Below are 12,968 nucleotides of genomic sequence, written 5' to 3'. Positions count from 1 at the left end.
TAAATTGTGATCGTTGCGGCTCCGATTCATTCATGTTGCCTAGCAAATTCCGAGTAGTTAGCACCCGTGACATATAACTTGCATCGTAATGGCAGATTTGGAAAGTACCTGACCGTTATGTTTATTTACTTTTGTTGCTACAGTTGCCATAAGACACGTCTCTTTGATATTCCAGATTCCCGGCAAAATGACAGGCTCTGTGACGCCAGAGTGCGAGGACTGCTCCGGATGCTTCAATGTATGTACCATTTAGAGATTATACTGTAGACATGACGCTCTATTGTGTCTATGCCTTCAAGTAAGTGCACTGTGTTCCATAATCATTGATGCCTCATCCTCCCCTAGAGATGGTTCTGAGGCGAGGTTCCCGGGTAACCCGTTAAATGAGTTGTCGTCGGCACAGGGCCGTAGCTAGACTTGAATTTAAGGTAGGGCAGCTGTGTTTACAGCTAGGGCGGAAGTATAAATGTTCTGTATCTGATATGGTCAATCGATTTTTGCCTTTCTTGATTTGTGAACTTGAATGAGTCTGGTTCATCCTTGCGTAATTGTTAGGGTAATATACAGATTGTAACAAAAAATCCCTTAAATCTCGAAAAGGGGTTATTCCACCCATCAATATGAATAACTTTTACTATGGGACCAACTTCCAAACCGTGAAATAAAAAACCCGCTGCTCCATATATTTTGATTGAGTAGTTATGTATAATTTAGTTGATTGAAAGGTAGGGCATTAGTATTTTAAGGTGGGGCATTGCCCCACAATGCCCACCCCTAACTACGGCCCTGCCTCGGCATGGTCGTTTAATTTTCAAGGGTTGCGAGCGCTGTTTTCGATGAAATTCAGTATGGAGATAGTTTGAAGTCCTGGAAAGTACATAGGCTCCTTTCTATCCAGGGAAAATGTAAAGCGGGAATATAATCTCGGAAAAATTATTCACGCGGGCGGAGCCGAGGGCAAAAACTAATATAAAGATAAAAAAAAACTTAAAAGTGGTAGGCAGGAAGTATAGAATGCCACAACATAAAAGTATTTTTAAGTTTTAATCATGGGACATTGATCCTCAGTTAAACAACGTTACCCTAAATCGTAATGATAAAATGATCATATACTCATAAACTTGTTTGTTCTGACTGATGTAAAATGTTTTAGTCATACGAAATACCCTTTCTGCCTTTGCTAAGCTGTTATTTGTGTTAATATTATACCTACTTTAGAGGTATATTGTTGCTAATTTTATAATCAGGCTAAGGAAGCGTTTTTGTTATTGTATCGACTGATAAACAAGCAAATGGTTTCAGTTAATAGACCTCAAACGCACATAAAAATTCTCTCTACCATAATATGAAATAGACTTGCTCAAAATACATTTTATTGATCCGATCGCTAACGACTAATTTTAGTTTTAAAATAAGGTAATTAATGTAACATTAACTTTACGGACGAACAACACCTTAGTCCCTCTGTGACCATGAAACTAAAATCTTTAAAACGTCGGGGGATAAAAATTACATAAAAATCCTTACAATTGTGTAACTTCGTGTAAACAAGAACAAAAACAATTTTTTAAATACATACACAGCAATGTGACCGCACTGCACCTGATGGTAAGTGGAGTTGGATCCAATAGAAAGTCGACTGACGACAGATGATTATCCCTCGGCAGTCAATTATTCCATTATAATAACCATTATGACATTTATTTCCCCTTATTCCACAGATAACGTCCCGTGGTAAGATCAAGGCGTTGATCCAGAAGAACTTCCTGCGGATGTGGCGTAACATCGGTGTGATGCTGTTCATCTTCGTACTGCCCGTGATGCAGGTCATCCTCTTCTGTCTGGCGATAGGACGGGACCCTAGCGGACTTAAATTGGTAAGACTGATACAGTAAGCTGATTACTACAAATCGTTTAGTAACCTTGGAATTTTTGTATATTGTAATTTTTACAACATTGGTAAAGAGTATTGTGTAAGTATTGTAGAGAGAGAAACTATAATGTTTGAGTGTAATGAAAAGAAGAATGATAAATGTCACGCTGTCATAGAAACCACACCACTCTTGTTTTCTTCTAGTAACGTTCGTAATTTTCTAACTAACATATACTATATGTTATTTGATCACAATCAGTCACTTGATGAAACGGTTCAAGAAATCGTGCAGCCGAGATTTACAGAAAGTCTACGCTACAGTATTGGTATTATAGGGCGTTTTCCTATGTGTATGCTTTTTTGCCCATTCTAGGACCTTTATTGCCACTACTCTTCATTTCTACTTATCAAAACTAACGATAGACCCGCCCCTTACATCATGGGACGGAACATACAAAGCGAAACGTTGGATCCCTTGTTGCACCTCTGCCTTTCCTCTTAGAAATAAAGTCGTAATGTTTTGATTTTAGTAACTAACTCTGTTCATCCTTCCAGGCTATAGTGAATGCTGACGTGAACGTGCTAGACGGCTACTGTCCCTACAACAGCTCCTGCTCCATGAAGAACCTCTCGTGCCGGTACCTCGAACACCTGGACAATCACACCGTGAAGGAGTACTATGCTGACTTGACTTCAGCGCTGGAAGCCGTGCGGCAAGGCGAGGCCTGGGGCGCGTTGTACTTCAACGAGAATTATACGGATTCACTGGTCGCGAGGTTGGCTTTGGGTAAGTTCAATAGCATTTATTACAAGTTATGATTATTACTTAAGATTAAAGATCGTTATTCGATTGCAACAATTTGTGCCTGTATCTCTTCGAAACCTATTTTGTGTGAAATAAAATGAGTTACATTATGGTATTATTGAACTAATGGCTGCGTACATAAGCTGTTAAGTGGGAGGTCCAAAAATCGATTGCCTCGGGCAAACGTTTTTTATCAAATACGATTTATTCGATAACGGATTCCTCAGAGAAGTAGACTTTGGACAAAAAGCTGGTCGTAACAACTAGGCCAAATCGATACAACATGAAACTCATGGCTACAGAAATTACAAATTTCATGCAAAATTTAATAATTCTGCTAATAGCTCTATAAACTCCCTCCCTCCTACCTATAGCTGTACTAAATCAAATTTCCTTAATTGCAGCGGACACGGCAGATAACGAGACGATAACATCATCGGAAGTGCAGGTGTGGCTCGACATGTCCAACCAGCAGATCGGACTCATGCTCAACCGCGACATACAGTTCTCATACAGGGACTTCGCTAAGGTACGCCAATCATGCTAATAATTTGTTAAATTTCATGAGGTCTTGAAAGTGATGGATCTCTGTTTACTCTTTATCTACTTCAGCTTCGAATTATTGTCTGATCGTAACTATTTTGTCCTGCTTTGAAGGAAATTATGGCCACAGTAACTAGGCTAATTATTTAATTTTAACCTTAGTTGTAAAGTTCTAGGTGTTATTGCTATTGTTTGTGGTTTTTATAGTCTTTATCGTTAGGCGAGTGACTTGCTAGTGAGTAATTCATTTCTAAAGTTTCACCGACTAAATATAATTTCTATTGCTTCCAGGATCTACTAGAGACGTGCCACTACAACCCGAAGCTGGGCGACATCCCGATCGACTTCATGGACCCCATCTACGGCAACAAGAACCCCTCGTTCACAGACTTCGTCGCGCCTGGTGTCATTCTCACGTGAGTTAACCACAGTCTTACCATTTACAGAAAAAAAAATTAATTTTTTACTTTAAGTTTAATGCATTAAAATACTGCCTAATTATCGTTTTAATTTAGAAGTCATTTTTTCAAATCCTAAGAGTCTGCGTAAAAACAGTATCTGTTTCCGAAATTGCATGCAATTATGACTAGTTGCAATTTGCAATGATATGCATTAGTGTAAATTTTAGCCACTCATTGTCGGACAATAATATCAAATCAAGCAGAATAATGACCTATACTTATTCAATCTACATCTTTTCTAAATCAGATCCCTCATAACTAGTTTTATTTTAATTCTAAATTTTATATTACCTACTAAACAGATATTGCCTTGTATTAATATATATTACATTAACTGAAATTAATTTTAATTCATCTCTTCCCCCAGGATCGTATTCTTCCTCGCGGTGGCGCTAACATCCTCTGCCTTGATCGTGGAGCGCATGGAAGGTCTCCTGGACCGTTCCTGGGTGGCCGGGGTGGCGCCCGGGGAGATCCTGTTCTCTCACGTGGTCACGCAGTTCGTGGTGATGTGCGGACAGACGGCGCTGGTGTTGCTCTTCATGATCTCCGTGTTCGGAGTCAAGAACAACGGGAACATCGTGTTTGTCATCATGCTGACATTGTTGCAAGGTAAGTGTGGTTTGGTGATTGAATTTTTAGCATAGATGATTAAAAATTAATAGAGATTTGCTTTACAGAAGTTTAATCTCTACACCATGAATGGGTCCGCAGTGATCGATAATTATAGTGTCTATTGTATTAAAGGAACCGGAAACTCGTCAGTTTGCTGTTGCGTTTAGTTTTTATACTGATTTTTTGAAGTTCTTCCTTTCTGGTTTTTATATACAAATTTTTCTTTGTTAAAACAATGTCGTATGTTGCAGGTCTGTGCGGTATGTGCTTCGGGTTCGTGATATCGGCCGCGTGCGAGTTGGAACGGAACGCCATCCAGCTCGCCCTCGGCTCGTTCTACCCCACGCTGCTCCTCAGCGGGGTGATCTGGCCCATCGAAGGCATGCCGTGGATCCTGCGGTACGTGTCCCTCTGCCTGCCCCTCACCCTCGCCACCAACTCCTTGCGGTCCATCCTGACCCGCGGCTGGCCCATCACCGACCCCGAGGTGTACATGGGCTTCGTCTCCACGCTCGCCTGGATCATGGTGTTCCTCGTCGTCACACTCACCATATTGAAGTTCAAACGTAATTAGATGCCATTGGTTATGCTCAATTTAGGCGGGCACTCTTGTCATGACAACACTTTAATGTCAAATTCGATAGTGATGGGACTGTATATTGATGTCGATTATTGGCATTCTATCGATATCGATTAGGTAATCGAAACCGACGAGAGAAAGCTCGTTATCGTCCATTTAAAGCTTTATCGTGATTTTAAAAATGAAAGTCATTTCATCAACGAAACGAAAGTATGATAAGTACAGAATTTAATTATTTTTTTAATGGAATGAACATGTTTTCTATGAATTGTGAAAATTTTAATTTGTTTGTAGATTGTTTAAATAACATAAATGTATTTTTAAAATTGTTATCTAAAATGTGACGTACATGAAATTTCGATATGGGTAACTGCAATGTAAAAAAATGACTGCATAATATGACGTTTACCTGGACATTGGATTTAAGTGTTCACATTAGACTACGCCTTCAGAACAAAATAATAAATTTTTTAAGGTGCAAATATATATAGATATTTGTAATTAACTAAATATACATTTGATTTTTTCTAGAATAAAAGTTGCCCATAAAATGTGTCGAGTTCCATTAAACCAGACGTATGCATATCAAATTATGTTTTGCTCAAACTGTTACGAACAAAATTAATTCACATACAGAACTCACTAACGGGATATAACTTGACTTATTTAATTCGATTAAAATGATTCTAATATTTGAATCAATCGCCTAAATAAGATACAAGAGAGCTATTTTAGTTCCAACAAATATAACTGAGTAAATGATTAAAATATATAATTTGACACAAACAAGACAAGTGAAAAGCCAAGTTATTGAGTTGTTTATGTGAAATAGTAATAGCTAAATGACTGTTAGTCGATATGTACATAGTAAGCCACTGTATTTATAATTAGAGTACATGTACTCGCTAGGGTAACGGGAATGTTAGCAATAATGATTGGTCGAACGCTTTTAGGTTAGGCCCACGTTGTGCTCTAATGTATGGAACATTAATTAAAATATTAAATATAAATTATAAATCATAGAGGTGCAATAATCTTGTGCCCTATTATTTAATAAATTACTTAAGTTTTTGTAAAATAAAAAAAATGATAGCAAACAGTATGTCTAAATATAAAAATGACATTAATGAGAACAACAAATATATCGACATGTGGAATAGTGTCCCATCTCTAAAAAGATGATCAAAAGGTATTTATTCTCTAGAGGGTCACATAAAAAAAAAAATATTTTTATAAAAATATCCGTAGCGTCACAAAAGCGATATTAAATATTTCAAACATTTGAGCACAGCGCATATTCATATAATAGGAAATACTGGTAATGGATTTAATGGAGTTATAACTTTGACATAAAATGTTGAGTTTCTGCGATACCTGATACAAGTTACCATAGAATAAGATGGTGCCATACGCAACTATGGTTTGTGAGAAACAGGATTCAGTCACAGAAACAAATCGATATTTATCGATTAATTATTGGATAATTCGATACTAATCAATTATGGAATTTGAAATGGGACTATGTTATGAATTTAATGACCATGTAATGAAATCAGAAGAAATGTTTCAGAATGGTTTTTTCTTTTCCTACTCATAACGGGCAGGTTTTATCGAGCGCTGGATGCAATATTTTGGTCCAATTGAACCAGTAATTACTTATTTATTCAATTTAGTACTAAATATTCTTTAATGATGAATTAAACAATTTACATAATATATAAAAGTCTTATAAATTTGTGTCAAAAATACCTTGAAATTAATAACTCGATAAAACTGCTCGATTACATTTTCATAATATAAACTTATCACAATTTCGATGTAAAAGAGCGCCATCTTGTCAAACTATAAACTAACAAACTGTGTGGTAAACAAATAGGAATAAAGTACATTGTCTATGGTCGCTTAGCTTTAGCATAGCGTGTGTACAGTAACTTAGGTGATGTCAGTGCTGTATATGATATTTTAGTTTTAAGACGTGGAGTAGATTTATTATGAAAACGGTGTGTTAAAATGTAGAAAAAGCACCGAATTCATACAAATCTTATGCATATACTGCACACGGTATAATCGATTTCAACGATATCGATACCACAATCGATTTTGTAAATAGTAGCGTAAAACGATTCTGATTTCAAAACAGGATTACAATAATTGTCAATTTTCGGTCTTCTAGTTTCCTAACACGTCGATAGTGTGTATCGATGTCGATGGAAGTGTATCGTGTGTTTAGTTGTATTTAGAAGTGTCGGACTGTGATTGTTTTTGCTAACATTGATATTTTTTGTAATGACAATTATATGATACTACAGTACCAAATACATATGTGTTTTCTTTTTCTCCTTTACTTTTACACTTTAACCTATTAAATTTTAATGTTCAGAGTGGCCATATATGCCATATTTGCTGGACCTCCCCCCGACCCCCAAATAGAGTAAAAAAATTGGAGTAATATAATATTTATTATTCAAAGCGATTAACTTACAACACACCATCATATCACAATTACTATTTCGTCAGAATCTCGCTGAGAGCCTTCTTCTTCTTCTGGCCTTTGTTGAACTTGCGTTTCTGAAATAATGCAACATAAATAAGACTAGACCGAGTATATTATATATAGGCTTGTGCTCGCAGGTCCGCCCGCGATAGTTTCATTTTTGGCATAAAAGTAAACTAAAATACTTCTTATTCTTTTATTTATTTGTATTAGTTTCTTTAATAAACATTCAAAATTTAAAATAATACATATATGAAATAACTAGGTGTTATTCGCGGCTTCGCCCGCGTTTAAAGCCTTTTCCGGTACAAGTTCTGAAATGTATAGCGCCGTGTAAATGACGCGAGAGCCATCTATATCCGATATAATAAGTAAACTATATCTTAATCCAAAACATTTTTATCAGTGTGCCAAATTTCATCCTGAGCCGTTTAGCGATTTGCGTTTACTTTTAACTTGCATCAAAACATACAAACATTCGCATTTATAATAATGAAATGTTAATTTGAACCTGTAAAATGTTACACATTATTTAGATTCCGTCAATTTTAACTATACTAGTTCGGAAAGCACTTCTCACCGGAGAAGAACGGGCAAAAAAACGTTGGTGTTGTTCTTTTCAAAATCAGTTTCAGGTATAAAATACAGTACAAGATATAAAAAATTACAAATGTTTTCTTTTTATTGTTGTTTGGAGTGGTTCATTTATATGCTCGTAAATTAGGTAATAAAACAAATTTCCATACGAGTGCACAAGCTTCTCAGGAATCATGAAAAATAATACCTATAATACCCCTAGCAATAAGTAATAGCAAGCGAAATGAGCAAAACAGTCCACACAAGCAGCACCCGTTCACGAGTATGACGCATGTGCCAGCCATCGGCCTCCTCAACCATATTGTAGGGAAGTGGCCGACCCGTCACACGACGCCGCCGCAGGTACAGTTAGAGAGTATGTCATACCCAAGTCGCTTAGTGATATTCCGAACAAAGAAAATAAAATTACACATATTCTAACGAATGACACGATTCGAAAGAAATCACACAAAAATACTTAATCTCAGGCATTTAAATCCTTTATGTATACTGAGATCTTGAATAAAATTTGAAGAAACAAAGTTAATAAAATTAATATATAATTTTTCAAACACATACCTTTTTCTTCTCAGCCGTCATGCCTACAAATTCCTTTCTAGGCTTCTTCTCTCTACTTGGCTGGCTCAAGTTCTGTCTCTTATTGGGTGGACCATCACCCCCTCCATCCTGGAAAGATTACAAGAGTTACAATAGATATTATAGTAACTAATATAAACAAGGCATTACATCAAAGTTCTAAGAATATTTAGGTAAAATTTAGCTTATGAACTTGATTACAAATGTCATTGGCATTATAATCAATATTTTATTTTATTTTACTTTATTTGGGAAACTTACAGCTAGTACAACTCATAGAAAAAGATACACATATCATAGAACACACAGATCAAAGAAGGCCATTTACAAGTTTCCACTACTAAATTATATAATCTAAAAATAGGAAATACTGTGGTCTGCTAACTAGTAAATGGAAATAAGATTATAATTAGTTTCTGAAAAAATAACTCGCAAGTAGCTGCTTAAATTTTTTCGAAGGGGTATTGTATAAATCTATATCCAAGAGTGATGTGATGTTGTACATCCACCGTCTTGCCTATTTCATTATTTCTATTACAATTCATCATAAACAATTTTAATTAAAATTAATAATTGTCGCTAAAATACCTTTTTATGAATAGTTATCGTCTCTCAACTCTTATTTCCCCATAATTTTTTTTTGTAGATGATTAAAGCGCTTTATACAATCGTTTTTAATTTCAAGTTCTAAACCGTATATAATACTGTATATAAGCAAGCATATTTATCATCAGATGAGGAACATGCACATTCCTTTATTAGTAGTAGCTTCACTACGAAAAAAACTTGCCTCTGAGACACCACTTATACTTGTTCGTTTTAAAGTCGACTTTTGGTGTTTTATGTTAATTTATTTCAGTAAGCCGAAATGCTCAAAAGACTAAATTATATGTATGATGCATACAATATCTTTATGATACAATTATATTGTTTATGGTGGTACAATAAGAGAAAATTATTTGTGATAAAAAAAAATATATTGAATTACTGAAATGTTAATGAGTATGCGCTTTATGATTGATGAGTGAATGCCAAATGATTTGACAATATGCTACTATGAAAATTCTAATGGTGTTAAATACTCATACAGTAGGTACGAAAAGTTAGTTCTATATTTTTCTACAACATGAAATAGCTCTTTTATTTGGGATATACATAAAAAATCATTGATAATAATTATCATACCTGATTCTTTCTTTTATTCAATATCCTCCTAAACGCTCCATCCTCCTTCGGCCCCTGCCCGGGCATGTCCCTCTGGTCCCTCCCAAACTTCTTGAACTCTCTTTTTTGGTGTGGCTGATGCTTTCCTTTCTGTGCAGTTAGCGTGCATCTCTTTACTCTCAGTATCCTGTTCTTGATGGTGAGATCTTCTTCGGTCAGTGCCAGAGCGAGTTCCACGCCATCTTTAGATTTGAAGTTCACGTAACCGAAACCTATAAATGAACAAAGTTACTAATTCATTATCCATAGAATGATGAAGGGAACAAAGTATTTTTTTATTTTACGTCAGGTCAAACTGCTTGTCTTGGTAAACATTTTAGACAGTAACAACACTCTAATTACACTACTAAGCACTGTGGCACTTCACTTCATTCATAAGACTGAGTAATTAAATATTACTTAAAATGCACAGTATTCAAATTGGCTACAATGTCCATGATAGTCCGAACTCAATAGTACACTAGTAAACAATGTAGCAATACCTATCCAAACATTCTCGTTTATGAGACCACCTAATAAAAATCATAATTATTTTACCTTTGCCAGCATTAGTTTTCTTATCCCTAATGATCCTGACGGAGTCTATCTCGCCGCACTTCTCGAACTTGGTCCGCAACGCTTCGTCCTCCAGCGCGAAGGGGAGGTTGCCTACGAACACGGAACATTTGGGGTCATGCTCGGCGCCGGTGCTGTCGCTCCTTGATACTCGGAGGTGGTGCTCATTGAGGACTGTGTTGTTTTCCGCAAGGGCCTGTGGTTGGGATGTCTCTTTATTAATGAAGGAAGAAGTAGCTAATAACAAATTTAATATAGAATGTAAATGCAGATGCACTAGCCACTACAGTTTTAAACCTTACGTAGGTAAGTAATAATATTGTTATCAATTAAAATATAAATTAAGATACTTGGTTATCATCAGTGGAGTAGCCTGTCATAAAAGGGCCTTCTAACAAAATTTGTTGGGGGCTCTTGATAGCACTGCCAACTTTTGAGCATCCGCTTAGTTTAATGTAGGCATGGGCAAGGTGAGGCCCCTGATGATCGAGGGTCCGTATCACTGATACGGTTGACATGGTGATAGCTACGCCTCTAGATATCATTCAAGGTTGAGATTTATAAAAATATATACTCAGGGCCGCCCTTGAGCACTCTACCAGAAAAATAAGTAAGTGCCTCTGTTTATTTATTAGTTTTTGTACAATATATACAGAGCTGAAAAGATTATAAAGTGAGTGTAAACATCTGTACATTACTAACCTTATTCACAGAGTCTGGGTCAGCATACTTAATGTACACATTGACAGTGGACCTCTCTGGGTGAAGCTCCTTCTTTATCACAGCTAGCTTGGGTGTGGTGCGGGCATCTTTCACTGGTACCGTGCGGATTCTGGAAATATAAGGGGAAAATGTGTTAAGACCACAAAATAAATTTTATAATAATCCATCAAATATAAAGATTGATCTAAAAAACACATTGAAATTTAATTTGTTTTTGAGGTATAAAATTTGTATCACAAATATTGATAGTCTAGCTTTCTATATTCCCTGAGGTGAAATATGCTCAGCCAAAGTGGAAGCACTAACTGCGCTTTTGCCTAGCTCTGTAGAGATATAGTATATGTTTGTATTTTACAAAAAAAAAGACTTACCGAATTGTTTCTATTTGTCCATATTTATTAAATATCTTTTTAATTTCCTTCTTGCATTTGTTGCTAAATGGTACATTTCCTACAAACAGTGTTCTTCTCAGTACCTCAGCATCATTTTCATTGGGTTTTTCTTCTTTTGACTTTTGAACTTTTGTCTCAGCTTCTTTTGGCTTTACTTTTTCCTCATCTTCCTCATCAGAAGAAGATTCTGCTGGTCCAGTATCCAGAACTTTCTTATTGATTTCCTCATTCTCCCATTCAATTTCATCATCAGATTCATGTTCTGAATCTGAATCTTGATTTGTAATTGCATTTGGATTAACAACTGGTTTCTTGGATTTTTTATTCTTTACAATTTGTTCAGTATTTTCCTGAGTTTCTTCATTATCTATTGGTGCTGTGTTTTGTGCCTTTGATTTCTTCTTCCTACGCTTTTTCTTTTTTCCCTCATTATTAACACCATTTTCATTTTCTTTATCTGTTTCCTGATCTTGGGTTACTTCAGGTTGGTTTTGCACTTTTGATTTTTTTTTCCGTTTCCTATTTTTCTTTTTACTTGGAGTTACCTGTTCCTCTTTATTATCAGTAGTTTCTTGTGCCTCAGCTGCTATTTGTTTATTTTTCTTTTTCTTTTTAGGTGATTTAGTTTTAGTATCTGACTCATTGGATACTATAGGTTCTATATTGGTTGGGTTATCTATTTCCATAGTTGGAGGGTCTTCTAAAATAGACTTACGCCTTAGTTTCATTTTTTTAGGACTTTTAGTAGTGTTATTCACTGGGACTTGGTGGTTTTCACTGGATTCATTATTTTGAGTTTCATTTATAACTGTTGTAGACTCTGATTCCCTCTTCTTCTTTTTCTTTTTTGGCGTACTTTCGTTTTCAACTTGCAAATTTAGAGTTACATCTTCTTTTACTTTTACCTCAGGAGCTTCCGATTCTGATTTACGATCTCTTTTATTTTTAGGTGATTTATTAGTTACTGGACTCTTTTTTGCCATATCGTCAGCTTCTAATTCATCATTTAAATGTTTTTTAACCTTATCAGCTTTTGGACTCACAAGACTTGAATCTCCATTGGTTACATCCAAGTCCGGGTTTTGGAATATTCTCTTAGGCGATTTTTTTACTATAGCCTTCTTTTTTTGTAACGTCGGCGAGAGGAATATGGACCGGTCGTCGACCGCTTCGCTCTTCGGCGTGACGTTTGGAGATTGTTGGTGTTTTGTGGGAGTCAGCGCTCGTCTGATCAAACGTGGACGATTGGGCGTCACGTTGCCAGATATTAGTGCCGCTACACTACCTACAACGTAGTCCATGACACAATTCTAATGTACCCGTTGCAAATTTCTTATGACTTGTATATTTATAGCACCCACATGGCGATTTTCACAATTTTTTGGTTAGATTGACTTTTGTTGTGGTAGTAGTTGACCTTGATATTTGACAATTGTTTCCATTCCATTCTACGAAAGATGATTGCCACATTTAGTTTTTTACTTGTTTCACTATGTAAAAAAAATATTGTTAGGAAGAATTTACACTGTC

General features: G+C 35.9%; 2 protein-coding genes across 4 annotated transcripts in view; one reads left to right on the top strand and one right to left on the bottom strand.

The window, feature by feature from the left end:
* Positions 1 to 7,195, top strand: part of LOC115448437 (ABC transporter G family member 20) — a 106,260-nt gene extending 99,065 nt beyond the window's left edge. For all 3 annotated transcript variants that reach the window (XM_037440021.1, XM_037440020.1, XM_037440022.1), the window contains 7 exons: positions 176 to 238; positions 1,722 to 1,877; positions 2,429 to 2,660; positions 3,083 to 3,207; positions 3,513 to 3,637; positions 4,050 to 4,294; positions 4,549 to 7,195. In XM_037440021.1, coding sequence (XP_037295918.1) covers positions 176 to 238; positions 1,722 to 1,877; positions 2,429 to 2,660; positions 3,083 to 3,207; positions 3,513 to 3,637; positions 4,050 to 4,294; positions 4,549 to 4,871 — 1,269 coding nt within the window. In that variant the 3' untranslated portion in view covers positions 4,872 to 7,195. The remainder of the gene's footprint in view (positions 1 to 175; positions 239 to 1,721; positions 1,878 to 2,428; positions 2,661 to 3,082; positions 3,208 to 3,512; positions 3,638 to 4,049; positions 4,295 to 4,548) is intronic.
* A 122-nt stretch (positions 7,196 to 7,317) lies between these two features.
* On the bottom strand, positions 7,318 to 12,864 carry LOC115448436 (nucleolar protein 12). The gene is made up of 6 exons (XM_030175872.2): positions 11,418 to 12,864; positions 11,026 to 11,155; positions 10,306 to 10,519; positions 9,730 to 9,980; positions 8,527 to 8,634; positions 7,318 to 7,445 (listed from the first exon to the last, which is right to left on the bottom strand). Exons 1-6 carry the CDS (start codon positions 12,737 to 12,739, stop codon positions 7,383 to 7,385), a joined length of 2,088 nt encoding a protein of 695 aa, XP_030031732.2. The 5' UTR covers positions 12,740 to 12,864; the 3' UTR covers positions 7,318 to 7,382.
* Positions 12,865 to 12,968: the final 104 nt, after the last annotated feature.

Source organism: Manduca sexta, chromosome 18 (genome assembly GCF_014839805.1).
Source record: "Manduca sexta isolate Smith_Timp_Sample1 chromosome 18, JHU_Msex_v1.0, whole genome shotgun sequence".
Lineage (NCBI taxonomy): Eukaryota > Metazoa > Arthropoda > Insecta > Lepidoptera > Sphingidae > Manduca > Manduca sexta.
The sequence above is the reverse complement of the archived record's forward strand: the minus strand, read 5'-3'. Positions and strand labels throughout refer to the sequence as shown.

Bases quoted from the DNA above. Each gene is read 5' to 3' on its own strand.
- LOC115448436 (XM_030175872.2), bottom strand. From the start codon at position 12,739: ATGGACTACGTTGTAGGTAGTGTAGCGGCACTAATATCTGGCAACGTG. The intron at 8,635-9,729 runs GTATGATAATTA...TAATCTTTCCAG, and splicing joins TGAATAAAAGAAAGAATCAG to GATGGAGGGGGTGATGGTCC. The intron at 7,446-8,526 runs GTATGTGTTTGA...GCATTATTTCAG, and splicing joins TGACGGCTGAGAAGAAAAAG to AAACGCAAGTTCAACAAAGG.